The sequence below is a fragment of the Brachionichthys hirsutus genome, chromosome 18, assembly GCF_040956055.1.
Source record: "Brachionichthys hirsutus isolate HB-005 chromosome 18, CSIRO-AGI_Bhir_v1, whole genome shotgun sequence".
NCBI lineage: Eukaryota > Metazoa > Chordata > Actinopteri > Lophiiformes > Brachionichthyidae > Brachionichthys > Brachionichthys hirsutus.
In genome coordinates this window covers 10,011,855-10,036,885 of record NC_090914.1, presented here as the reverse complement: position 1 = coordinate 10,036,885, position 25,031 = coordinate 10,011,855, and the positions used below count along the sequence as shown (strand labels likewise).

General features: G+C 49.3%; 4 protein-coding genes across 4 annotated transcripts; 1 reads left to right on the top strand and 3 right to left on the bottom strand.

Annotated features, from left to right (window-relative positions):
- Positions 1-753: 753 nt before the first annotated feature.
- On the top strand, positions 754-2,630 carry cldn11a (claudin 11a). Its single transcript, XM_068752121.1, has 3 exons — positions 754-979; positions 1,045-1,206; positions 1,741-2,630. Exons 1-3 carry the CDS (start codon positions 754-756, stop codon positions 2,007-2,009), a joined length of 657 nt encoding a protein of 218 aa, XP_068608222.1. The 3' UTR covers positions 2,010-2,630.
- A 3,262-nt stretch (positions 2,631-5,892) lies between these two features.
- slc7a14a (solute carrier family 7 member 14a) lies at positions 5,893-10,039 on the bottom strand. Its single transcript, XM_068751612.1, has 9 exons — positions 9,733-10,039; positions 9,409-9,645; positions 8,677-8,894; positions 8,434-8,580; positions 8,151-8,359; positions 7,938-8,085; positions 7,352-7,847; positions 7,043-7,279; positions 5,893-6,173 (listed from the first exon to the last, which is right to left on the bottom strand). Exons 1-9 carry the CDS (start codon positions 10,037-10,039, stop codon positions 5,893-5,895), a joined length of 2,280 nt encoding a protein of 759 aa, XP_068607713.1.
- Positions 10,040-17,365: 7,326 nt separating this feature from the next.
- Positions 17,366-20,873, bottom strand: LOC137907373 (eukaryotic translation initiation factor 5A-1-like). Its single transcript, XM_068751702.1, has 5 exons — positions 20,842-20,873; positions 19,523-19,700; positions 19,346-19,450; positions 18,823-18,954; positions 17,366-18,469 (listed from the first exon to the last, which is right to left on the bottom strand). The coding sequence occupies exons 1-5, from the start codon at positions 20,856-20,858 to the stop codon at positions 18,407-18,409; spliced, it is 495 nt and encodes a 164-aa protein (XP_068607803.1). The 5' UTR covers positions 20,859-20,873; the 3' UTR covers positions 17,366-18,406.
- Positions 20,874-21,045: 172 nt separating this feature from the next.
- On the bottom strand, positions 21,046-24,873 carry slc2a2 (solute carrier family 2 member 2). The gene is made up of 12 exons (XM_068751524.1): positions 24,859-24,873; positions 24,644-24,739; positions 23,659-23,867; positions 23,410-23,534; positions 23,021-23,136; positions 22,764-22,926; positions 22,548-22,654; positions 22,307-22,387; positions 22,128-22,232; positions 21,824-21,925; positions 21,327-21,530; positions 21,046-21,246 (listed from the first exon to the last, which is right to left on the bottom strand). The coding sequence occupies exons 1-12, from the start codon at positions 24,871-24,873 to the stop codon at positions 21,046-21,048; spliced, it is 1,524 nt and encodes a 507-aa protein (XP_068607625.1).
- Positions 24,874-25,031: the final 158 nt, after the last annotated feature.

The window sequence follows — 25,031 nt, the reverse complement described above, 5'->3', positions numbered from 1 at the left end:
TTCACTGCAGCTGAAGGTTCTCCGGTGTTCAGCTGCAGCGCAGACGTTCCTCCAGGAACCAAAGAGTTTGTAAATGATGTGTTGTATTTTATGATATATATAAACAATATATACTTGATTGAGTTGAATAAATTTATATTCTAAGGGAATTTCTATTTTGTTTATTTTCCTTAAAAATAAACTATAAACATGCAATTTGATCCAGATCCATCAGCGTTAGTTAGTTAGTTAAAACTCAGTTTAGTGACCTGACTTCGATGTCAGAGGCAGCCGTGACAAAATGTTTTGATGAGTATCTGAAAAATGATTTATTAATCCACATTAAATACAAAAATTAACCTGAATTTACAGATTAGACGAAAATCTGTCTGAATTGACGTTAAACGTGAAAATAACTTGTCAGGTTCGCATCGTTTTAAACATTTTAAATGAATTGAATTGTTGGAATCATCCACCTGTGCATCCACTAGATGGCAGCAGAGCCCCTGCCCCACGCTTTCAGCCACCATCAGGTCACCACGCTGGTGTCAAAGAAGGGGCAGCAGAAGATGGGTGTGCTGTTTTTCATCTACCCTACGATCTGATTGGTGGATAGTTTTTTTTCCCGTACTGGAGTTGGCCTATAAAACCGGAGCTGACGTGAGAGACCTGCATCTGTCTCAGTGAAGTCGCAGCCCAGCTGATGGGACTGTGAGGATTCTTTAACGCTGGATTAACTGGATTAGCTTTGCTTCTGAACCAACTCCTGTCGTGATGGCGAACCCGTGTCTCCAGCTGAGCGGCTTCCTGCTCAGCTGCCTGGGCTGGCTGTGCGTCATGATTGCGATATCCACCAACGATTGGGTGAATATGTGTAAATACGGCCTGAACACCTGCAAGAAGATGGACGAGCTGGGCGCCAAGGGGCCCTGGGCGGACTGCGTCATCTCCACGGGACTCTACCACTGTGTGTCCCTAACCCAGATCCTGGATCTGCCAGGTAGATCTAGACGACCTCCTCTGTTCTCCACCTCTTTTTGAGACTAACTTTTTCCCCGTTTACAGCCTACATCCAGACGACCCGAGCCCTGATGGTCACGGGGTCCATCCTGGGTCTCCCGGCGGTGGGAATGCTTCTCATGTCCATGCCCTGCATCAGCCTCAGCGAATCCCAGACCTCCAAGAACCGGCGCACCGTCCTGGGAGGGGTGATGATGCTGGTCGTTGGTAAGAAACGAGGCATCGGGGAACTAAAGGGTTAACAATCGGGGATGTGATTAGTTTTTATTGTAATGTGGCTTTAACCAATCACAGCATCCCATTCATTGTGGTGGTGGGGGTAAGTTGTTAGACACTTGGGGGCGTCCCCCCGGCCAGGTGTGCTGATGACATCACCATCTGGAAGATCAACCAGATTAGATTGACCTCTACTGTGACCTCCGGATGTGGATTAGCACACCCTCATATGTTCCCGTTCCACGAAGCCTCCCCCTGGACCCCATCACATTCCTGTCCTCCACCTACTCCGTCCACACCCAGCCTTTGTCCCCAGCCCACATGGAATCTCCTGCTGAGTTTACTGGGCTTAGAACCATTTTAGGCTAAATGAAAATACAGTTTATGGTTGGTTTTTCGTTTTTCTCGACTGTAATATTCCAATCATTTAAACTGTCATTCCAGATTAAATATTTAAATATAAATAAATATATATAAATAAAATGAATCTCTTTTGTCATAGCTCTGGTTCTCCTTCCTCTTCAGGGTTGTGCGCTCTGGTCTCCACCGTGTGGTTTCCCATCGGCGCTTACCAGGAACACGGCCTCATGTCGTTCGGCTTCTCCCTCTACGTCGGCTGGGTGGGCACCATCTTCTGCCTCCTGGGGGGCTCCATTCTCACCTGCTGCTCCTCCTCCTCCTCCTCTTCCTCCCACTCCCACCAGGACAACAACCGTTTCTACTACTCCAAACAGGGAGGGGCCAACCCACCTGCAGTCCCCTCCAGCAATCACGCCAAAAGCGCCCACGTCTGAGACGGGAGGTTCTGATTGGATGTACATAGAGCACATAGTGGTGAGGACACGCCCCCCCCCCCCAGGCTGGTTCTTATTGATGGATTGTTTTTGTCTCCTCCTGTGGGCAAGGGCTCCGACCAGCTGATGGAATATTGATTTATTATCCGTTTTTGTATTTCGACACTCGGAGATTCAGCCTGTTGTGTAATCATATTATCTTTGTTGTTTTCGAAGCAGAATTATGAAATGGATTTAATGATTATTTTTGTGAATTTATGAAGGAACTAACATTGAGGCCTTTTTGGGAAAAAAAAATATTTACAGCTCTTCAAAAATTCAGATTTTTGAGATTATTTGTTGCAACGTGATTTTCTTGTGTTTGAAAGTAGACTTTATAATCTCAAGATTCCATTAGTCAATAATCCATGTGGGCAAATCATGTGACCCAAAACCTGATTCGATTGGTCGACCTGAATCTCCCATCCATCCTTAACTTCATTCTGACAGCTGATCCTGGACCTGTGGAGCTCGTTAGCTTAGCGCTGCAGCTAACAGTCTGCATCATTAGTGTCAGAGGGACGATTTGAATGTTCAATGTTTGCTCTGAACACAGACAGTATTAGTTTATAGTGGTTATTTATTGAGGTTTGATTTTTCTATAATAAAGAATTAAATGTGCCTCAAACCTGTGTCCTCCCCTCCTTAGCCACGCCCCTTCAGGTAACCCTTTCAAGACAAATCGCAGACCAATTTTTTTTCATCTTACTTTATCAAGTCTAGTCAAATCAATCGGAAAAACAAACTCGATTTTAAAATAACAGTAAAGCAAATCTCACCACTAAAATAAAAACGTACTCACTTATATGTAATAATTACAAAAATAATAATTTCTCAGGATCCAAACATTTATTTTAATAAAAGAGAAATGATTGTTTGCTCTAATATTCTCCATTAATAAATGAGACAAACATTCAAAAATCAAACGCTGTTTCCTTTACTTCCCCAGAGAAGTAGAAGAATGGCCATCCACAGCCAGGATGTAAACTGTGACATCATCACAGGTGGTTTGTGATGTCACAGAGTAAATTAAATGTAGCTCCATCTTAGCCAATCAGAGAGTGGTAAAAACCTATGGAGAGTGTGGTTTAACAGTATCAGCTGTAGAGAGCAGATAGGTTGAAACCACGGTGATGTCATCGGTTTAGCGGATGAGACCCTGATGCGTGTCATTGTTTGTTAATCTGAAGAACATGATCTGTTATGTGCATCAGCGCACACACACACACACATCCTCATTAAGGTCACATGCAGATACATGATGTTTAAAACAACACTCTCTCTCCTCGCCTTCTTATCATCGGACTCGACCGTCTGTCCTGATTTCCTGGAACACCAGGAGACTCCTCCCCTTTAAAGCTTCTGTATCTGCAGTCTTCTCCTCTGTAACACCAAAGTTTCCCTCCATTCGTTTATTTTCCTTTTCCAGGACTGGGCCTCATCTGTTTGTACTTCACTGACTAATTTCCCAGAATCCCTTTCAGCAGCGCCCTTCTTTATGTGGGATATTTCTATTAGGATTTTAAACACCCAGCTTCATGAGGCTGGGTTCTTATTTGTTGGTGTGTGAGTTTCCTGCCGTCTGATTGGACATCAGCAGCCAATAGAAAGCGCTCATTGATCCAGAACTAGTTTATCGGCTCTGACTCCCGGATGGATGGAAGGCTGGGACTGATTATTATGCAACATAATAATCAGTAGACAGTGTAATAAAAAAAAAACAGCAAATCTCTTTTTGGTATTTGCAATAAATATCTTTCATTGTTGCATGGAAGCGGCAAAAAACATCAAAAATATCCACACATGGAAGAAACGATTAAAAATAACAGAAACAACTACATCGAACAACTTTGTGCCAAAACATACAGAAGATAAACTCGATATATCAGCCAGGAAGCTGAAACACAACGCCGGACGCCTAGCCACACTGAGCACAGCGGGAAGAACACGGCCCGCCTTCTCCGAGCCAAACGAAACAAATGGTAGCCTTCAAAGCGGCGGCCGCGACCAGAATTTGGCTTAACTGTATTAAAATAGTTCCTGCATTGATTCTACGTTTCACAGGAAGAGATTGCTAAATTATTCTAGGGACTCTTAAAAATAGGTTCAACGCAGACCTTTGGATTGCGATGGCTGGTGACTCCACCCACATCTGTTGGCCCCGCCCACCACCGGGAGACAGCTGTATAAAAATACTCTTGGTTCTCTCCTCCTCCAGTGTTTGTCACTTCTATAGGCTAATAGGATTGAAAAGTGATCATCCAACAGTTGAAGGAAAGTCCGCCATCGTGATGAACGGACGTCTGCAGCGTATTACCCGACGGGGAGTCCGACACCTGAGACCCCCGCAGGTGAACCCTGGACTTTGGCTTGTGGTCGAGAAGAGGGAAGAAGGCATACAGTAAATGTCTGAGGCAACCCCCCCAGTGCTACATCTACAAACTACAAACAGTTTAAATCATCAGACTGAACTCGTCAAATGGAACTCGTCGGATAACAGAATTAACTCGTCAGATTTTAGATTGTGTTTTTAGGGCAGACGTCCAGTTCCAGAAGGACTGAGTCAGTCGAATAGTCTTTTAGCTTATCGGGTCCGTTTGGGATGAATGCGAATAGAAAAGGTGTTCAGGTGCGACCCACCCGTTCAGAGGCTGCAGGTATTACAGGCCTGCGTTCCTTTGTGGCACCACATGCAACAACAACACGCACACGTCTGGGCCTCGTGCACCACGGCATGCAACACAAACACCAGACACACACCTACTGTGCATGCATCCACACACTCGTATACACACAGCAGATAATGAAGGCTGTACAGTCGCTTGTTAGAGGCGGCGAGGAAAGCAGCGGGGTATGTTGGGGGGGGGGGTGCAGAACCTCATCTCCGATGATGAGGAGGAGACTAGCGGTTCTTCCTCGACCAGATGCTGGGCAGAATCTCAAAAATACGGAATACGCAAAAACGTGGTCATGTGTTTGTTAGGAGGGTTCCACTAAAACCATGGGACAGACTTCCAGGAACCCGGGAGGGAGGATGGGAGGGGGGGGGGGGGACGACGACTTGGCATCCTTAGATTTAGTGCATCAAATAAGGCTTCCCTGGAAGGGATGGTGCAGCAACGGGGGGGGGGGGCAAGAGGACAATCAGGACAACTGGAGAAGTGGCCCCACCCTCAATACAATATTCTAAACTCCAGGTGAATGAGACTAGAACCTTTCAGGGATCGCTGACACACGTGCACAGAAAAGATGGCGGCCGCCACAACAAACCATGCAGACGGCGACCCGGGACAGCCCGTCCACGCCCCTCCGGTTGGAGATCCGGCGACCGGGGGCTGCTTTAAGCTTCATGCTGGGGCAGAGAAACAAACACCTACACAGTAAAACCCACAGACACAAGCAACGGACGCAAGAACCCGCAAACGCACAGTCGATGAAGGCACTATCGCAAAGCGTTAGGGACAGAAACGGGCGTCCTGCCCCAACCCTTGAGCTAGACGCCAGCGGCCGCATTTCACAGCAGCTTGCTTTTGTGCCACGAGGGGAGCAGAGAAAGTCAGACGGGCAGAGGAAATGGGGCTTGGCATGCTGTCGTCGAAATTTCCTGTGAGTTGAAACAGGAAGCGGCGTGCTGATTCGCCCGCCCCTCGCTCATCACGTCTCCCGCATCCTGCAGATTCTTACCGTTTATGTTTCTATCACGATAACAAGCGAGGCGCCCTTGAGGTTTGGGATATGGGGACTGCCGATCTAGCCCAAGGGTGAGACATACAAGCACATTCATGCACTCTGCCCCCCCCTCCCAGGCAGAAGACCAGTACATTCAGGCTCACAGCCCATCCCCTCAGAAGTCCATCGGATCCTCCTCCGCGAGGCCTTGAGTATCGGTCCTGCCTTTCACTCCACTTTCAGGCTTTTCTCCAGGAGGCGGGGTGAGTCCCGAGCCCCCCGCTGGCGCCCCCCATTGGTCCGAAGCAGGGGGGTAGAAATCGTCATCAAAGCCGCAGAAGCCCTCGTCCACGCCCTGGTCGTAGCGCTGGTAGGTGGAGGCGTGCACCTCGTTTTCCCTGGCCGTGATCTCCATGCTGCTGTTCCACATTCCGTAGCCGAAGTAGATGAGCACACCTGAGGAGTGCAGGTACGTGAGCAGAACACACAGGGACCCAACGGAACCCAATCGAGAAGAAGCATCAAGTTCAATGACCAGCGGTTAGCCCCGCCTCTCTTTGATGCCATGTTTGGGAGCTGGTAAGCCGGTTGTGCTCCACATTGGCTGACTGTCGGCCATTAGCTTCCTCCACAGGGCGTGTCACTCGCTCGTTTTAGCAGCGGATGCTTTTATATCTCGACATTATTTATGCATCCCATCCTATTCATTTGATGCCTGCGGGCCAAACGCCCCCCCCAGGGAGCATTAATGATGATCCTTCATCCCACTGACAGTTTAACGCTTTCAGTCACGAGGGTATTTAACTGACAGAAGAGTTATTGATATATATATATTGATCCCGCCGCAGGAGTTTGAGCACCAAATAAACTCTGCTGGATTTTAGATCGTTTTTTATTCTCATTCAGCCAGACAGGAAATAAAAGCAACAACAGCTGCATTGTTCCTCCTTGTGGAAATAAACGGAGCGAGTAAATGAGGCACGCTGTGAGGTTTACCGTCTCCCTGGGCCGATGAGAGGCGTCGCTTCACCGCCGAGGAAACTGATCTCTCCATTGTTTAATATAAACAGAGCTGACAAAGCGACACGAAGAGCTTTCTGGGTTTGTCTCCTGAACTCTTTCCAAACTCAACCTCTACGTATGACAGCAGCTCCAACCTCCTCAGGGAGGCAGGAGGAGCTACCGGGAAGCTAAAAATGCTAAGGGCGGGCCAAAGTTAATCTGGCCAATCAGAGCTGGGGGTCAATTCAGTTCTGCAGCAGTGATGTATAATAATAATAGAACAACAGGTGAACTTTGACCTCGGCAGAGAAGCGGCAGCTCACCAATGAAGCACCAGATGGAAAATCGAATCCAGGTGATGGCCGACAGTTTGAGCATGAGGTATATGTTGACCAGCATGGCCGACGCAGGCACGAAGGGCACGCAGGGCGCCATGTAGGGCAGCCGCTTGGGGTTCTCAGGCTGCTGGAGGATGATGAGGACGAGCAGAGCAATGGCGACGATGAAGAAGATTGGCAGCAGTAGAGCCCACCAGCGGCCCTCCCCAATGATGCCGGATCCTGGAAGGAGAGGAAACAGGAATTACCTCCTGGAATCTCCGGGCCCTGAGTTCCGTCGACGTTTGTTCTCACCAAAGATTATGAAGGAGCAGAAAACGAAGTCGAAGATGAAGAGGAGCAGCACACACAGAGTGACAGTTTTCCCCGTGGCCGCCGTTGGCCTGTCCATCTTTCCAGGGAGGCCCAATCGGATCCTTAAGGTGTAGTAGCGTGAGCCAATGAGCTTCTTCAGCCGGCGGGACATCCCGCCCTCGGACTCCTCCGCCTCGATGCCGGTGGTCATGTCCACCGTGCCGTAGTTTGGGTGGCTGGCGGCGTAGGTGTTTTTATCCGGTTTGCCTATCAGCATCTCGTTGTCGCCCAACGAGGGCAGGTTTTTGGCTCCACAGGTGTTAGTGGGCGGGCCTCCGTACTCCTCCGCCTCGCCGGTTGGTGAGCAGGTGTCTTTTTCGCACTCAGCCAGGACGCCCTCCCTCTTCTGGTTGTTCTGCTCCTCAGACAGGAAGTTGACGAAGCCGTGGATGTCGCCTTCGGGCTGGTACCGCAGCAGGAGGACACACAGGCTCACCTGCAGAACCCCCAGAACCCGGCCTTACTGTGTGTCCACAAGGACGTTATCTGCCTCCTGCTGTCCCACGTCCGCTCATCCAGCACTCACCAGGGTGTAGGCCAGCAGGGTCCCTATGGACATCATCTCTATGAGGTCTCTGAGGCTGACCAGGAGGGACAGCAGGGCGGCCAGGAACCCAGACACCACGCAGGCAAGAACGGGGGTTTCCGTGTAGGGGGACACATTGGCCAGGAACCTGAAGACGAGGACGTTTACTCACATTCAGACAGGGTTAAATAAAAACACGTTCACGCGACTGACTTGAAGAGCAGGCCGTCCCCCGCCATGGCGTAGATGACCCTGGGCAAGGGGAACAGGGACCCCAGAAGGGACACAGTCAGTCCTGCGATGGAGCCGACCGCCACTATATACTTGGCAAACATGCATCCGTGTGTGGCGAACATCTCCATGAGGGGGGCGTCGGCGTCAATCTCGTTGTACGGGACCATCAGCGTCAGGATCACGGAGACCTGCACAGAAAAGGGTTCGTCACGTACAACACGCAGAGCGACCGGAACCTGCAGTCTATCTATCGGTGACTCACGGAGACGTAGGCAGTGAGGCAGGTGATGAGGGAGGCGGTGATGGCGTATGGGATGGAGGTGTTGGGACTCTTGGCTTCCTCGCCCGTGGTAGCGATGATGTCGAACCCGATGAAGGCGTAGAAGCAGGTGGCTGCGCCCTGCATCACCTGACACGGAGACAAACAGACAGCAGCTCACCTCTTAATGTCTGGCACTTCCTCTCCCGCCATCGGCGGCGTGAGTAGCGTAGCGTGGCGCCATACCCCCGACCAGCCGAAGGGCAGGAACCGCCCCTCGTCCCAGTTCTCCCCGCTGACGAAGAACAGCCCGGCGATCATCATGAACACCCACACGACGAGGTTGATGATGTTCAGCGCGTTGTTGAAGCCCACGGAGTTCTTCACTCCCAGAGCGACGATCAGCGTCACCAACAGCGCGATCAGCAGCGCCAGCAGGTCCGGGTAGGACTGCTCACCTTTACCTGAGGACGCAAACAAGATGCTGTTGAGCCGGGGGGGGGGCTCCAGTGGGGGGGGGGGGGGGGGGGGGGGGGGGGGGGGCAGTGTCCTGAAACACTGGTCCAGAACACAGTCGTGCTGCAGCACATCCAGCCCCATCCAAACTGGTCCTGGTCCAGCCTCCTGGACCAGGACCAGACCAGTGAGTCAACCGCCTCGCACCGATACAGACGGTGTGCTATTGCCATGGCAACAGGCTGCAGCTCCATCAGAACAATGATGGTTCTGATTAACAGTCGATGGTTCAAGTGGAACATGCTTGTCCCAATTCATGCTGATCAATCAAGTAGTTAAGTCTTTAGAGAAGTGGAGAAATAAAGACTCCGCCTCTTTGTCCATATTTGGGGGTAGTGGTCAAATGTAGATTGACCAGCTGGTGAAAACACGCCTCCTCCTATTAGAGGAGTTTTAGTGGGAGAAATGGAGAGAACGTATTCTTCCCTACATAAACAAAGACTGTCGCCGTTCTCCACTCACCCAGGCCGTTCAGCGTTCCGATGTGTGATGTCATGAAGTTGCTGATACTGTGATTGGCCAGTGAGTCCGCCATGCTGCTCAGAGCCGACGCCCCCGCCGCCGTCCCGATCAGGTACTCCAGGATCAGGTTCCACCCGATGAAGAAGGCCACGCACTCGCCGACAGTGACGTAGCTGTAGGTGTAGGCTGAACCCGTGGTCTTTGGCACGCGCACGCCAAACTCTGCATAACACACCCCTGTAGGATGGGTCACACACACACACACACATCAATGCATCATTATCACCATGGAGGCTTCAAGCGGCGGTTCTAATAAACCAGCACCTGACAGGATGGAGGCCACAGCCGCGATGATGAAGGACACAATGACCCCGGGACCGGCCATCTCCTTAGCAACCAGCCCCGACACCACATACATCCCGGTCCCGACGCAGCTGCCCACCCCCAACGACACCAGGTCCACCGTAGACAAGACCCGCGCCAGCCGGGTCCCGTGTGAGCTAGTGCCCGTCATGGACGAATCCAACATGGACTCCACGGGTTTGGTCCTCAGGACACGGGACGTGAAGCTTTTCCACCCGGCGGCCCACTGCACCCTCCGGGGGTCCAGCTTCCCCACCAGGACGCTCATGGTGAGGGCGGAAGTCCAAAGATTTCAGTTCAGTTTTCCCGTGAAAGATATAAGTGGAGGAGAAGTTATCCAAAAGGAGTGGAAAGTCTGGGTCTTCCTTTAAAAGGGTCCGGTCCTGGTTCACAGGGGCGCCATCTTGGTTCTGGGGAGGAAACAGGAAGCCAGCGTCAATTCATTCATGATATGATGCCGTTTATCTATTTTTAAATGATTTCCTTTTCATCACAACGTGGCTTTATTGTTATGTATTTGGTTTTTCCGTTCTCATTCTGGTCACATGACCAGAACCGGACTTGGATCTGATCCATCCCTTTGGCTCCTGAAGTGCTGACACAAAGCGGTCCAGACCAGAAAGTGAAGCTGCTCCTCCTTCAGACCACAAACAAACACTTGTGCTGCGAGGCTAGCGGTAAGCAAACAGCCGAGCTGGAGCTCTAATATCCATTTCAACCAGGGGGGGGGGGGGGGGGGGGTGTTGCCATTTTCCAGCATGAATAGCCATGAAACTCTGCTGATCCTGGGGGGTCTGTGCCTTTCTATAGTAGCCGATCATCTTTTCCTGATCTCGGACCAGCCGTCTGTCCTGGTTTAAACAAATCAATACATACAGGTCGATCCATCAGGGACCGATGGAGACTCCTCCTCCAGCTCTACCCTCCAGCCAATGACAGATGAGTCTGCTGCTGACACACATAAAGAGACGTTTGATTGGTTCTGATTAGATTAGCCTTTTAGTGTGTGTGTGTGTGTGTGTGTGTGTGCGTGTGTTTACTGCAGGAGTCACATTTAGTTAGCCTTTAAGGATGGCTTCTGAATGTAATCGGATTACACGTTGTTCCCAGGTCATTCGTGCCTGATTCATCCACGAGTGTAAAACGTTCGCATTATTGATCCCCCACAGTATCTCTGATGAAGATGATGGTGAGAGGAGCACAGAGGAAGATCACCTGCTGCTCTCATTAGCTTAGCACAAGCTTCAGCCTGCAGCTGTTTCAGCTGTCTCGACGCCGTTAGCGACTAGCTGGTTAGCCCCAGGAGATTACAATAAGATCAAAGATAAAAGAAGACATCATTCTTCGTCATGTTGCAGACCGGAGCCAGACTCTGGGTCCTGAACCGGATCCGGCATTGTATCGAAGGGGTGGCACCCGACCCGAGTAAATAATTATCACTCTGCTCATTCATGTTTTGAGCTGTGCATACAGAACGATGTTGCTATGGAAACATCTCGATGGAAACGGGAGAAACCCGAGACCGGTTCAGACACCTGAAGCTGCAGCGCTGTCCATCGGTCTGCGGTGCTGAAAGCTGGAGCTCACGGCTCAGATGGAGGCTCAGCCTCCGCGAGTCACCGACCCACGTTCTGGTCAACCAATCCATCTTAAACCCGCTCTGGTGACATCACAGACATTGTGACATTGAGGTCACATGACCAGAACCAGATCTGGATCTGATTCAGGACCCCACCAGAACTGAAGCTCACATTTTCCTTTCCTAGAATAAAAAAAAAAAAGAGTGACATGAGAAAGAAGCCGAGCCTCTTCATCCTGGTGTGATCCGGATGGAACTGGACACCTGTGGATCCGACAGGCTTCAGTCTCTATAGTTGACCATTTTCTACATGTCATCAGAGGAGAGAGAGAGCGAGAGAGAGAGAGATGTGGACGGGTCATCGGGGATTAGCCCAGTTCTCCAGCGAGAGGCTTCACACATCCATCAGGGATGGGTGGAGGATCAATCATTGTCAGATCCATCCCTTACAAACAGCCTTTCTTCACTGGTTTATATCGACCCATTGATCAGACTGAACGTATCGATCAGTCTCCTCTCGGCACCGACACCTCCCTGGTTCCTCCTCACAGATCCTAAGTTTCCCCCCCGACACACCTAAACTCGCTCCGGTCAGCTCTCACCTGCACACAAAGACCGGATCAGATGTCCTGCCCTCCTCCGGTCGAGTCTCGATTCGATTGCAGCTCCGGTCCGGCGGGAGAGGCGACCTCAGCGCTCCCGTTGTCGCCGCTAAAGGTGGTGCTTTCTCACACGCAGGAAAGGAGAGCTCTCATCCAATCACAGAAGCGCGTTTGTGCGCCATCGCTCTGGAAACAACGGCACAAAGGGAGGAAGGGAGGAGGAGGAGGGGGGGAGGAAGGAGGGAGAGGGGCGATGCAGATGGAGATAAAGAGAGAAGTGGTGGAAAAACACTCGCTGTGGCGGATTAAAGGATGCTGCAGTCGGTCACAGCATCAGCAGCATCTCCGGGAGGAGGAGGAGGAGGAGGAGGAGGAAGACGATGCTGATATCAATAATTCACGAGCACGTCACGTGACGCGGCGTTTCTTTATTCCGCGTACTTTCCCGATCTTTCATCCCCATCCGACCGGCATCTCTGACTTCCACCTCAGAGAGTTTGTCCTCTTTATGAACGTAGTATAATTATATAGTTATATATAACGCAGCAGCTATATTTGTTCTCTGATTAACTAAATAGACAAATATTTGATAAAAGGTGGTTTAATGATTTAACATGATGGTTCTGATTGAATGGAATCAATGGATGCAGGTGATGAAATAATCCATCATTAATGAGGAAAATATTGATGACGTCACCTTGCAGCGCCCGCTCAAAGAGGAGAAACCGGAAGTGTGTCTCTGCCCATCTGTGAATTTTATCATCTTAACTTTATTCATGATTTAAATATACGACACGACAGGATCTGATGATCACGTCCGGAAGGTTCCACACACACACACAGTCCAGGTTCACACGGTGAAATGGTCCAGGTGAGCCACGAGGACATGTGGCCTGCATCAGTTCTGAAGTCCATCAGAGGTTTAATCCCATCCACGGCAGCCTCCTCGGCTCCCCTCCAACACACACACATGCATTATGCAACACAACCTCCAGATGTAGCCTTCCTCGCTCTCTGCCACTGAGCTGGAGGAAGAGGAGGGTTTAAGATTTAATGATCAAGATGAAAAAACAACGGAAAAGAGAAAATAAAGGGGAGCTGGAACAAAAGAAATAAAGAATGGAGAGAGTCGCAAACAGATTGAAGGAATCGGAGTCGGGGAAGAATAAGAGAATGATCAGGTTGTGTTTTTAGAGTTCTGAACGGCTGGTAAATGATGCAGACCTTCTTCTTCGCTGACTGGAGAAGATCTTCATCCTCAGAGGGACGTTTAATCAACCCTTCCTGTAATTGCTACGCTAGGCTAATCATTCCCAACAGATCACTAATGTCCAGCGAAACGACTCGATGAAGGAGGCTTCACAATACTCTCCTGGCTATAATCTAGCGATGCACGGATTGGCTTTGACATCATCACATCTTCATCCACCAGAACCGAGCTGGTGTTGTTTTTGAATCCCCTCCTCTTCATCACGTTTCCCAGATGAAGATTTCTCAGAGTTGTTCTCTCAGCTTAGAGGAAAAGGTCAGCATCATGTTTAATTCTGACACTTGTGCTACCAAAAGCGTCACCGTGGAAATGGGCGGTGGAGGGAGGGCTCCGGGAGAGACTCCATTGATACCTTCGTCATTTCATCTGCCCCACATCACCCTCTTCATCATCCTTTCTTGCTGCTGCATAGTCGTCCTTCCTCCTCCTCCTCCTCCTCCTCCTCTCTTCACCTCAGATTGTTGAGATAAATATAGATGCTGCTCGCCGGTTAATGAAATCCACCCAGGGCCGGCCCGTGACTCACTCGCTGTTTACCCTGGGCGATGACATCACATCCTGTCCATCCATCACGGGCACGTGCACGCATCGTATACCCACCGTGTGTTGCCTTATCTCCCGGGTTAGAGCAGCTGCTTTCATATCCTGCAGCAGATACTTCAGCCCGTTTCTGGACATGAAGACAGTTTGTCTCATATCCTGCTGGAAACCATCTCTTCTCTCCGTGTTGACAGTCGATTATTTATTTATTTTTAAATTGAATTCCCCCCCCAGTCCGTGGAAACATTTCCCGGTGTGAAACCGGTTTGTGGCAAGAAAAAAGTCCCAGGTGTATAATGAGGACACGGGACACGGTGGACTCTAGTTGGTAACGTGTTTATCAGATAACCCAGAAGTCCCCTGTGACCCGTAGGTGCAAAGCATTGTGGGACTCGTAGTCCACTATAGCTACTACTACACCAGGTATGAAATCCAGCATTGATGTAATGTGAATTTAGACTCTTGACATCCTTTCTTCCTGAAGGGGTTTGTGGTCCTGTCCGTCGCCGGTCCAGTCCTGATGCTGGTTCCCATCACGGACAGCAGTCTGGCTAATCCAATACATTCAACCGCTTTATTGGATTACACAGCAGGAAATGATCAACATATTAGGACGCAGGGGGATTATATGACAGGAAATATCCGTTCCTCTTGCTACCGGTCGGACTCAAAAGCAGCCAATTGGTTCTGACAAGGACCCGATCTAAACCCAAACCAGATGAAAGATCAGTTTACATCGGCAAGACCCTTCAGCTCAGTGTGGGTCTTAAAACTCTACGTCCACACGAATATAATTGTGTTGGCGGGAAATTTACATTCCTGCGTTAAGTACCTCGAGGGCGGCATTTAAAACGCAAATATTGTGGCGTGAAATCCCCCCGCGGCTCCGGTTCTGAAATATCCGCAGCCAGTACCTTTCCAGGAAAGGTTTCGTTCAGACTAATTACTGCTGATGAGTCAACAACTCAACCGGCGGAGGACACCCTCCCCGGAGACCCTCGTTGGTCCTCTGACCCAAAAGGTCAACGTGGCCCGAGGAAAGACGGAAGCTGATGGAGTATCTGCAGGTTCTGCTGGAACAACAGCTCCGGTTCTGACCCAGCAGCTGCCTGATATAGATCAGGGGCCGGACTAGCAAAAACACACACCCGCGGCCAACATAACCACACACACTGAACAAAAGACCCAACGCACCACACACAATAATCCAAACACACACACGGGCGGGCTTAGCGTGAGATGAAGCTCCAGACGCTATCAGCGCTCAGAGTGTTGGGTTCTATTGTTCTAGAACTAGATAAACTTCATCATACCAGTCAATAATTCTGTTCACGTCCGTGAAAGTGGATCAAAGGAACGCACTGGGTCATGTGATCCACTCGCAGGGAACACAAAGGTACTGAGCAGGAACCAGCTGCTTGCTCCTGGAAGTTCCGTCCTCTCTTCACACCGCTGAAACTCAAACGATCCCAAACAGGCTATAATACGAGCGCCAGCGGCCGGGAGCGATGTTGAGTTTGGAACGCTCGGAACGGAATTCCAGAACAGATGGTGAGGATCTGAAAAGTCAGAGGTGAGTTTCTGCAGCCTGAGTCAGGAGCTCGGAACGCCCAGCGTTCCCGAACCAGCAGGATTAATCCTCTGTACAAAGTTTAATACTAGCTGGTAGGAGTACTGCAGTACTACTATGTGCTGCTGTACTGTGTGTCTGGGAGGAGTCCAGGTTCTGATGCATGTGGTCCTGGTTCTGGGTCCGCAGAACATTGAAAGTTGTTCTGGTTTGCTTTGATGTCATTGTCCACGTTCTGCCCTACACACACACACACACACACACAAACACACACACACACAGAGTCAATGACAGGTCTAGCCGCTTCATGCAGCGGGCCGGCCCATCCCATAACCCCCCCCAGGCAGTAACCTGTGATCCAGGAGAACTGAATTCTGGGTAACTGTGTTTTCATAACCACTCCCAGGCCTCGTTCCACAAATACAGACCCACAGTGCATGTGCAGCACATTACTACACACATTCACCCACACAAACAGACACACACTGAACTGAAGGTCACGACTGTGACTTTAGTACTACACAGAATAAGAAGTGGTAGTAGTTGTAGTAGTACTACTACTAGTAGCAACATCTTGTTGAGCAGCAGGCCCAAGGTGGGGGCGGGGCTAACCGCTTGTGATGGCCCCAGGTAGGGGCGGGGCTAACCTGCTGATCTCCTATTATTTCTTACGGGATGGTGTTTGTTTCTGTAGTTCTTTGTTGAGTGTGACTAATCATAAAGCTGGGGGGGGGGGGGGGGGGGGGGGTAGCCGACCCAGAGGAAGTGAGTTCTGTGTTTTGTTAATGAACAAGCTGAAACTGCAGATTATTGAAATCTGGACACTCAGTGTTTTATATCTGTTGAGATAGGAGTCAGCAACATCTTGTCAGTCTAAACATGAGGGACAAAAAACCCACAGAAAAAGACATCGAAAACACACGACGACGTCTCTGACAAGGCATTCTTCAGGTTGATGTCAGCCACGGTGAGCATTCACACACACACACACACACACTGATGAGTTCAAGGACACACAGATTAATGTAGAATGTGACAAAGGAGACGTACCTAAAACAGGAAACGGCTTCAGAGTGTATTTTTAATCATCTGTGTTTGTTTTTGGTCATTTTGTGTACATTTCTGAAACTTCCACGTACCCTTTTGTTCATTTGTGAATCTTGCTCGTCCTTTCATTGGTCTTTTTTGGACATTTCTGATTGTTTAGCTCATTTTTCGTCAGTTATGATCGTTCACGCTTGAACCAAAAGCTAAACGCACAATGTTTTTATTCCTCATCTGGTTTGAATAAGACCCGCCCGGCCCACCTCCCATCGGCCCGTCTGCCTCCCGCTGGAGTCAACCTCCAGATGTCCAACATTCCTACTACCAGTCCACTAACAGGCCTCACAAATACACACATCCATCAGGAGGCGGTTCAAAGCAGCCGGAGGGCAGCAGGTGGCTCTGAACTCTGCAGCTTCAAAGTCCAATCAGCAGACCAGGAAACGCGTGTGTGCGTCTGAGAGCCACACAAAAAAACACCGAGCTCTTCTTTGGTGTCATCATGTTCCCGTGATGTCATACGCTTCTTAGTAAACATCAGTGGGAAGCGTGAAAACACTTTTTTCTTTCTTTTTATGTTTCAGACTTGTGGAGGGTTTGGTCTGCCCAATCCAGAGAAGAAACAGTGCCACCACCTGTCTGTGATGCTGTCACTAACAGTGACTGAATACTGCGGTACGTCCTGTGAGTAGTACTGTCCTCACCGGGAGCTACCCGAGCCGAGCGCCTCTTCTCTGGGATGCTCTAACAGTTGATTAAATGGCCTTTTTCTGCAGGTTGAGAGACATCGGAACAAGGTGAGTTCCAGCTCCGCCTCCTGCAGTAATTCATGCTGTGAAAAGCTGTGGGTGGAGATTTTAAAGCAATAAATTCTGCTTCACTGTCCCCTAGTGGCCGTTTACAGGTATTATAAGTGCAGGATGAACCAGTAACTCCCACTCACGATTTAGGACCGCGGTGAAGAAAAAGAGAAATATTTACAATCTGGATGAACTTTATTTGAACAGACGGCGGCAGCACATTCATGACAACAGAAGAGTTGGATCGTTCATTACAGGATGAAAGACCTAAACCCAGCTGGGAACAGGAAGGGCCGAGACAGGGAACGCCGTTATTCCCAGTCTGAAGTCCGTTCTAATCAGAACGCATTAAAGCAGGACAGGATGTTAAAAAGCCAGACAGCGACAGTCCCAGTAATCCCAGTACAAGCTGTGCACAGAAATTCTACCCATTTGCACACAAAAAACCCCAATAAACTACAAACTACAACCCAAACATGCAGCGACATGGTAACACCAGCGCTCCCAGCAGAACCAGTGGGAGTAACAGGGTCCAGTTTACTGGCTTAAACGGTTTCTATGAAGACAACGACGTCAGTCAGCTGATTCATAAAGACCCATCAGAACCACGATGTCACAACAGGAGAGGCGGAACACCGGCGGCTGGCGAAGACACGGAGTTCTAGTCGGGCTCGATGATGAATATTTAATTTGGAATGCTGTAGAACATCCAGTTAAACCGCCGACGTCACCTGCGCCGACCTTTAGTCATGAGGTTACACCCGACCCGTCTTCTAAAGTTAATGTTGATGATGTCATGATGCTGCACTGGCTACATTGTGACATCATCACTCCGCATCCAACAGCTCAGGGAAGCTGCAGAGAAACTAAAAGAAACGCTCACACAGGCTAAATAAAATGTTTGCAATCATAGTTGTTGGTAATAAAAATCCACAAACGCAACGTTTCAAACGCAAATACACAAAACTAAAATCAATTACATAAATATAACAGCAACAATTTAAAAAGAAACGCAAACTGGAAGATAATCACACTTTAAGAACGACATGAATTCCTAGAACACGATCAATAACGGTCGCAGAGCAAAACGCGTGACGGCTGGCCAATTCACCGATTGGAAGAGAACCCCGGCCGGCCCTGAGCCAGCGGCACGGTTAAAGAGTCCGACCCCGCCGGTGGTCTGGTGAAGCTCCAGAGACGAGCGCGAGGTCTCCGGCACCGTCCGGGACGTTAAGGATTTAGATTCTTGATGGCAATTATCTTCTCAATATCCATGACCTGCAGCACCGTGACCTGCGAAGAGGAACACGCGACATGTGACGGGTCAGTCCAAGTAACATGAGGTGGACCAACCGGGTGCGGGTTTCTACGAAGACGCATATTGATCAGAGGACGACAGGACTGCGTTCGTGAACAGCGTGTATTTCCGGCGACTCGAACGCAACACGAATCGTTGATTCTATTGTTAACGAAGACAGCAGGTCGTCAATTTGAAAGGCCACACCTTGAACATCACCGATACCAGCGTGCCGTTGGACACGTCGTCTCGCGGTCATTATGGTTGTTGTGAATAAACAACGATGGCGTCGACATCGCTCTTACGTGTTTGAAGTCAAGCGGCAAGGACACGTTTTCATAGAACTCACTTTGAAGACCTCTCCTTTCCCATGGCGAATCCGGGTTTTTTTGCCCAGGTCCTTATCCGGCAGCCGAAGGTCCGCTTTTTCGATTCCTTCGTCCGACAGCAGGGTAGCGAAATCATCGTCGATGGTGATCAGCTGGACGGGACGAGAGACGACAATAAGAGAAGGTTGATTTGCTGCGGCGACTCCAGATGGGACAAAGTACAACGAGTGCCATATAAAGGGTTAAACAAAACAGAATCCAAGTCTCCCTTTTTTCGTGGTTTAAGACTCCTACTATCCCCAGGGCGCCTCCCACTTGGCCACCGACAACCAGTCCAACCAGTTCAGAACCTGTAAACGCTCTCACAGATGAAGAGGCAGTTTCCGTTCCGTTTGCCAGCAAGAAAATGAATTCTCCCAGTTGTCTTTACGACGTGATGTAAAAACATTTCGTGCTTTAATCCAACGTAGGAACAAGGAAACGCCTCCCGGGACCCAGTAGAGGCGCGTTTCCGCTGACTGGGTGAATGACGCAGCCTCTCACCTCGTAGTCCGTCCTTTTTATACACGGGACTTCCATGTTGTGAGTAGACGGGCAGATGTCTTCATGCTTCTTGTTAGTAAAGATGTCTATTCCAGTGAGGTGAACCTGGGAAGACAGGGGGGGGGGCTGTTAGTGCCACGGGCCCGGCATTCCAAAGGACGCACGCGGTGGCTTTACCTTGGCGTGCCCGTGCTTGCCGGTCTTGGAGGTACTCATTTCGACGATCTTACACGGGTGAGATTTCAGAATGACGTATTCGTTCTTCCTCAGCGCGGAGCACTGCTTGGGAAACGTCATGGAGGCTCCGGAGTGCGCGCCGCTGAAATCCGTGTCGTCTTCCATGGCGATCGGCCGGCTGCTGGACGACAGGACCAGGATCACGTCAAGGAATCAATAAGGCGTTGAAATGTATGTTTAAATAAAAATCTAAATCAAATATAATGTTAGTTTATTTTAGACATGCATGCACGCTTACAACACAAACACTCTTAGCTTCTTTATTTCTGCAGACTTTGTGGTAATCACACACACGAGGAATGGCGTGTTTCTCAAGTTAAAAGATGTAACCTATGACGTCACTAACCACCGACAGCTGACCAATGACGAGGATTTGATCCCTGATCGCATCCATCGATTCATTGCCACGCGACTAGCATTAAAAGCGAACCCTTTCAGCACCGCGTTGTTTTTAATAGAGACGCAGCTTCCCTTCCGTAGCTTCAGTTAGCTGAGCTAGCATCACAGTTAGCTACATTTGCTCTGTCGGGGATTTACATGATTTACTGATTTACATGAACTGGTGAATAGTTAGCAGGTAGCTAACGACCATTTAGCTTTAACTCAACTTGGAGCCCCCCCCCCCCAACCCTAAGCCGCTCCGGTTATCTCACCTTGCGTCCCGCTCAGACCGGAGAAACAGAGACAGGGGGGGAGGAGCGTAGAGAGAGGGCTGGTGATTCTCCCATCCGGCGTCTGATTGGCTGGTTTTTATTGACTAGAGGTTTCCTGGGACAATCTGTGCATCTTCTTGTCTGAGAAGGCAGCGTGAAACTCTTCATACATTCATAGAAGTGTATTGCTGCAGTCAAAAGCGAGCCTGTCTTTAAAGAGCCCAGACCGCCACCAAGCAGGTCACTTTTATTGCCCTACATTTAGTTTATCTCTATTTTTAGATTCCTTAACCATGAAAACAAACCTTTAGCATTTGGTAATTCACTTTGATATCGTTATTAGTTTAGAAGTTATTCACAAAAAAGCATCACTTTCAGTAATGGCGGATTTGAAGACACAACAAATCTGTTCGTCCATTTACTAATTCCACAGTGTCTTGGTGAAGGCCAGCAAAAACAGAACCTCCTTTGTGGAGGGAATCAGAGAGCTGTTATTGGAATGATTAATGAATGAAGCTGTTGCTGCAGTCAGGAAAGCACTTTAATATATCTTTATTATTAGTTATTAACAACCAAACAAAAAAGCAGGTTTTAAACCTGATCTACGATGGCAGTTCTTTCATTTTGCATTATTTACTCTCTCCACTTGCACCAGTTCCTTCTGTCCGCATGCAACTTCACTCTTAGCTGCATATGTGAGTCAATTTAATTCAGATATCTATGCAAAATTAAGAAATGCTTATTTTCTTGCTGTGGTAATGCTACGGGATGCTTTTAGCTATTTGGACGTGCGTTCACACTCAGGCTGTTTCAAGCCTCCGTGGACGTCTTGAGCTGCTGCAGCTCATCGGTGTCTTTGGGACTCTCCGTCTTTCTCCGTCCCTTCCGGAACATAGCCGATATTTCCTCGAAGGTTTTGGCCTTGGTCTCGGGAACCCGCAGGTAGGTGAACACGGTGAAGCCCAGCAGCAGCACAGCAAACAGGATGAACACGTAGGGGCCCAGCCACTCCTGGAGAGGCAGGGATAAAGTCGGGCTTATCCCGCTTGAACGCCCATGGGATGTGCAACCAGCCGCGTGTCTGAGCCTACCTGTATGTAAGGGAAGGTCATGCCTATGATGAAGTTGCTGGTCCAGTTGCAGCAGCCAGCCAGGGCGATGGCCGCAGGCCGCGGCCCCTGACTGAACAACTCGGCGACGATGAACCACGGAATGGGACCAGGACCAATCTCAAAGAAGCTGACGAAGAGGAAGGTAGCCGACATGCTGACGTAGCTCATCCACATGTATTCAGCCTGGGAGGGGGGGGTTCAACCGTTAAGAACAGACACATGTTGTTAGAATGCTCTGAGCTAACTTTAGCTACAGTCGGCTATCATCGTGCTGTCTGAAATAGAACACCAAAAAGAGGAGAATGCCCCCCCATGAGACCATCTGAGGAGAAGCTGATGTGATATTTCTCTACAGGCTCCTCCCATGACCTCCCATGACCTCCTCTGCCTTCAAAGACCCGGCCTTCCAACAGTTCCCTGTTTTTAGACGGTTAAGCTCCACTTGCTGATCCAATTTATGTTGTGCTTGAACATACCTGGAATCTCAGGCCCACCGTCATGACAACAGCACAGCAGCCCATTCCTCCCAGTCCGGCGAGCATCATAGTGCGTCTGCCGGCCTTGTCGACCAGCGCAACCTCGAACACACACAGAACACGGAAGTTCATTCATGGTTTACTCTCCAAATACGTTTGCAGGTCCCCGAAGTTTGAACTTGAACTCTGACTATAGTCTTGGAGGTGACAGCAGTCGAGTCAGACCCTGATTCGACTCTGAAGGAGCTGACGGAGGAGGACCTACACCATGTGTGTGTATGTGTTTTATGTCGTAGCCACTCACAGACACCAGTGTGAAAACCGTGTTGATAACACCGACTCCAATAGTAGCGTAGGCCGGCTGACTGACTCCGGCTTCGGTGAAAATCCTCGTAGAATAATAGAAAATCTGCAAGATGAAACGCGCGTGTGATTACACAATCAACAATCAATAACCAATCAGACCATCCTGGCTGTACTCACTGCATTGATTCCAGACAGCTGTTGGGACAGCTGCATCATGAGGGCGACGGTCAGCTGCTTCCTGTACACGGAGGAGCAGATCTGGGAATGCAGAGCGGACACAGAGACGGCTAGTGACTTCCTGAAGATAAACTTCTGAGAGCTACTTTATTTTAAAATGCCACAAATCAAATCTATGTTCTTCCAATTTGTTGGCTTAAAAGTTCAAGTGAGAGTTTCTACTTCCTGTCCAGAGACCCACCAAAGACAGGATAGAGACCCTGGCCTCCCTGTCGGCCTCGTCTTTCTCGCTCTTCATCTCCTCCAGATCTGGAGTTGGATCGTATGACCCCCTTAAACGAAGCAGACCTGCAACAACGCAACGGTGGATCATTCACTGCCCTGACGGGTGAAAGTTGAACAGTCAGATTTGTGTTTCATTACTCTGTGATAAAAGGATTTGTTGTAAATATCGTACTTTTCCGTGCTTGTTCCTCCTTCCCCAGCAGGATGTAAAGGTACCGCGGACTCTCGGGACACAGGAACAGCAGGAAAGACTGAAGGATGGCTGGAGCGCCGGACAGACCCAGGAGTAGAGGCCACATGTCATCATTACCTAGCAGGAAGTCCAGGCCTATGACCTACGACCACATACAGACAGTGAGACTGCACGCTAAGACACTGCTGCATGTCTGGGTGTGTGTGTGTGTGTGTGTGTGTGTGTGTGCATGAAACCTGGCTGATCAGGATGCCAATAACCACAGCTAGCTGATGCAGTGTCCCCAGGGCCCCCCTGTAAGCTTTGGGTGCAATCTCTCCGATGTACATGGGCACTAATCCGGACACTAGCCCTGAAGCACAAATGTCCTGTTAGCTCTATGCTGATATGCTAACTGTTGCTAATTGTGTCAGATTTGGAAACATTCTTAATTTTCTATTCACAGGTCTGGAGGGTCAATGACATCACTGGGTTCTTACGACAATATTCACAATTATTGTGATGGACAATAGTGTAATAATCTTGCTGTCCAATCAGCATGCAGGTACGCTACACCTGTAACCCAATGAAAACAGAAAGGGTTGTGTTTCTATTTGTGTTGTGCGTCTGCAACACGAGGTTTTACCGCAGTAAAAACCCATGACAGCCCGGCCTGAGATGACCAGGATGTGAGGCTTCCACATCCTGCAGAAACCCAGCAGCAGCCCAGCAGCAATGGCCAGAACGTTCACCATCAGCATCCCCCTCACCCTGTCAAAAAGCGAGGAGGAGGAGAATGGCGAAGAGGAGGGCAGAGGAGGAGGAGGAGGAGGAAGATGAATACAGAAATCGTTCCGTGTTCAAAACTTCTCCTTATTTCATTCGTCTTCCTCACCTCCCTCTCAGGTCTCCCACGTATCCCACCAGGAAGGAGGACAGCATCCCGCCAATGCAGAAGATTGCTACCGACAGCGACCAATACATGACCACGGAGGGGTGGTGTCCCGCCTCTGAGAGCCTGCCTTCTTCTGTGCTGTTTTCTGATAGGACAGAATCCTCCTCTGACCACACTCCCAACGAGCGGCCATAATGCCTCTCGATGACCTGTCAGGATCATGGATCATCAAAGAGCTGTTTATAGCAGGGGTCCCCAAACGTTTTCCCTGTGAGGGCCACATAACCTTTCCCTTCTCTGATGTTTGTACAGGAAAAGTGTGACGATGGTAGGGCTGCCTAAACATTTATTGTTTTCCAGAAAGCCACCAAATAACCCTTTCTTCACAGAAAAAAAAAGTCAGGAAATAAATAATAACACTATTAATAAAATACATAATAACCAAATAACCCCTTCTGGGTTCGTCACAGAAAAAAAAGGCCATGGAACATTAACTTTCTGGTCGTATGTCCCAAAAGAAAGGAAGAATGCTTTTCTTCATAATATTAATATATTCTATCAATATTATTTTTAGGAAACAAAATATCGAATTAATGACACCTCTTTAATTCACCGAATACCATTATTGATCCCCCACCGGCTACTCATGTTGTTTGGAAAGGAAAATCAGAAAAAAAAATTTTTTTTTGTTTTTTTGGTAAATGGACTGCACTTATTGCGGGCCGTAGTTTGGGGACCTCTGGTCTATAGCGACACGACGCCAATTTAACGCAAACGGCTCCTTCTATGGGACATATTTTACTGGAATAATAAAAAAAAAACAAGGATAGTGCTCCAGTCGGGCGTCCTTGGTCCCTCAGAGTCCAATTATCTACAAACTCGTCTGATTTGGTGAAGGTGGTGGCGTTATCTCACTGGCACTGCCTGATTGGCACATCCCAGAGAGGACTATTTGTCCCCGTTAATTGGTTAAAGTGGAGCCTACCTCCTGGGGAGCGTTGATGACCCCTATGCTGTATCCGCACTGCAGGGATCCCAGGACTGCCGTGAACACAGCCAAGACCAGCATCCCCGTCAGCTGCTGCCCATGAGAGGCCACCGGGGTCAGATCAAGAGCGGGATCAATGGGGTTTGTTACGATCACCAAACAGGATAGAAGAGTCTGTCGGCTCGAGACACAAAGAGCAGGAAGGGTCTTACCTTCCCAGACTCCATGGCAGGTCCAGAGTCTCAACCTGAAGCCTGGTAATGATCAATGAACGCTACATGGCTGATCACACTGTGTCCACACATTGATCACCCAGCAAACACACACAGGGAGGGACAAAGTCTGTCAAAAACACGGCCACCGAGGACAGCCACAGCAGGGCAAT

Bases quoted from the DNA above. Each gene is read 5' to 3' on its own strand.
- cldn11a (XM_068752121.1), top strand. From the start codon at position 754: ATGGCGAACCCGTGTCTCCAGCTGAGCGGCTTCCTGCTCAGCTGCCTG. The intron at 980-1,044 runs GTAGATCTAGAC...CCCCGTTTACAG, and splicing joins CCAGATCCTGGATCTGCCAG to CCTACATCCAGACGACCCGA. The intron at 1,207-1,740 runs GTAAGAAACGAG...CTTCCTCTTCAG, and splicing joins GGTGATGATGCTGGTCGTTG to GGTTGTGCGCTCTGGTCTCC.
- slc7a14a (XM_068751612.1), bottom strand. From the start codon at position 10,039: ATGAGCGTCCTGGTGGGGAAGCTGGACCCCCGGAGGGTGCAGTGGGCC. The intron at 8,895-9,408 runs GTGAGTGGAGAA...TTGCGTCCTCAG, and splicing joins CGGAACGCTGAACGGCCTGG to GTAAAGGTGAGCAGTCCTAC. The intron at 8,581-8,676 runs GTATGGCGCCAC...TCTCCGTGTCAG, and splicing joins TGCCCTTCGGCTGGTCGGGG to GTGATGCAGGGCGCAGCCAC.
- LOC137907373 (XM_068751702.1), bottom strand. The intron at 19,451-19,522 runs GTAAAGCCACCG...CTGTCTTCCCAG, and splicing joins GCAAGCACGGGCACGCCAAG to GTTCACCTCACTGGAATAGA. The intron at 18,955-19,345 runs GTGAGAGGCTGC...CGTCCCGTCCAG, and splicing joins TAAAAAGGACGGACTACGAG to CTGATCACCATCGACGATGA.
- slc2a2 (XM_068751524.1), bottom strand. The intron at 23,137-23,409 runs GTAAAACCTCGT...TTTGTGCTTCAG, and splicing joins TGTCATGGGTTTTTACTGCG to GGCTAGTGTCCGGATTAGTG. The intron at 22,927-23,020 runs GTTTCATGCACA...ATGTGGTCGTAG, and splicing joins TTGGCATCCTGATCAGCCAG to GTCATAGGCCTGGACTTCCT.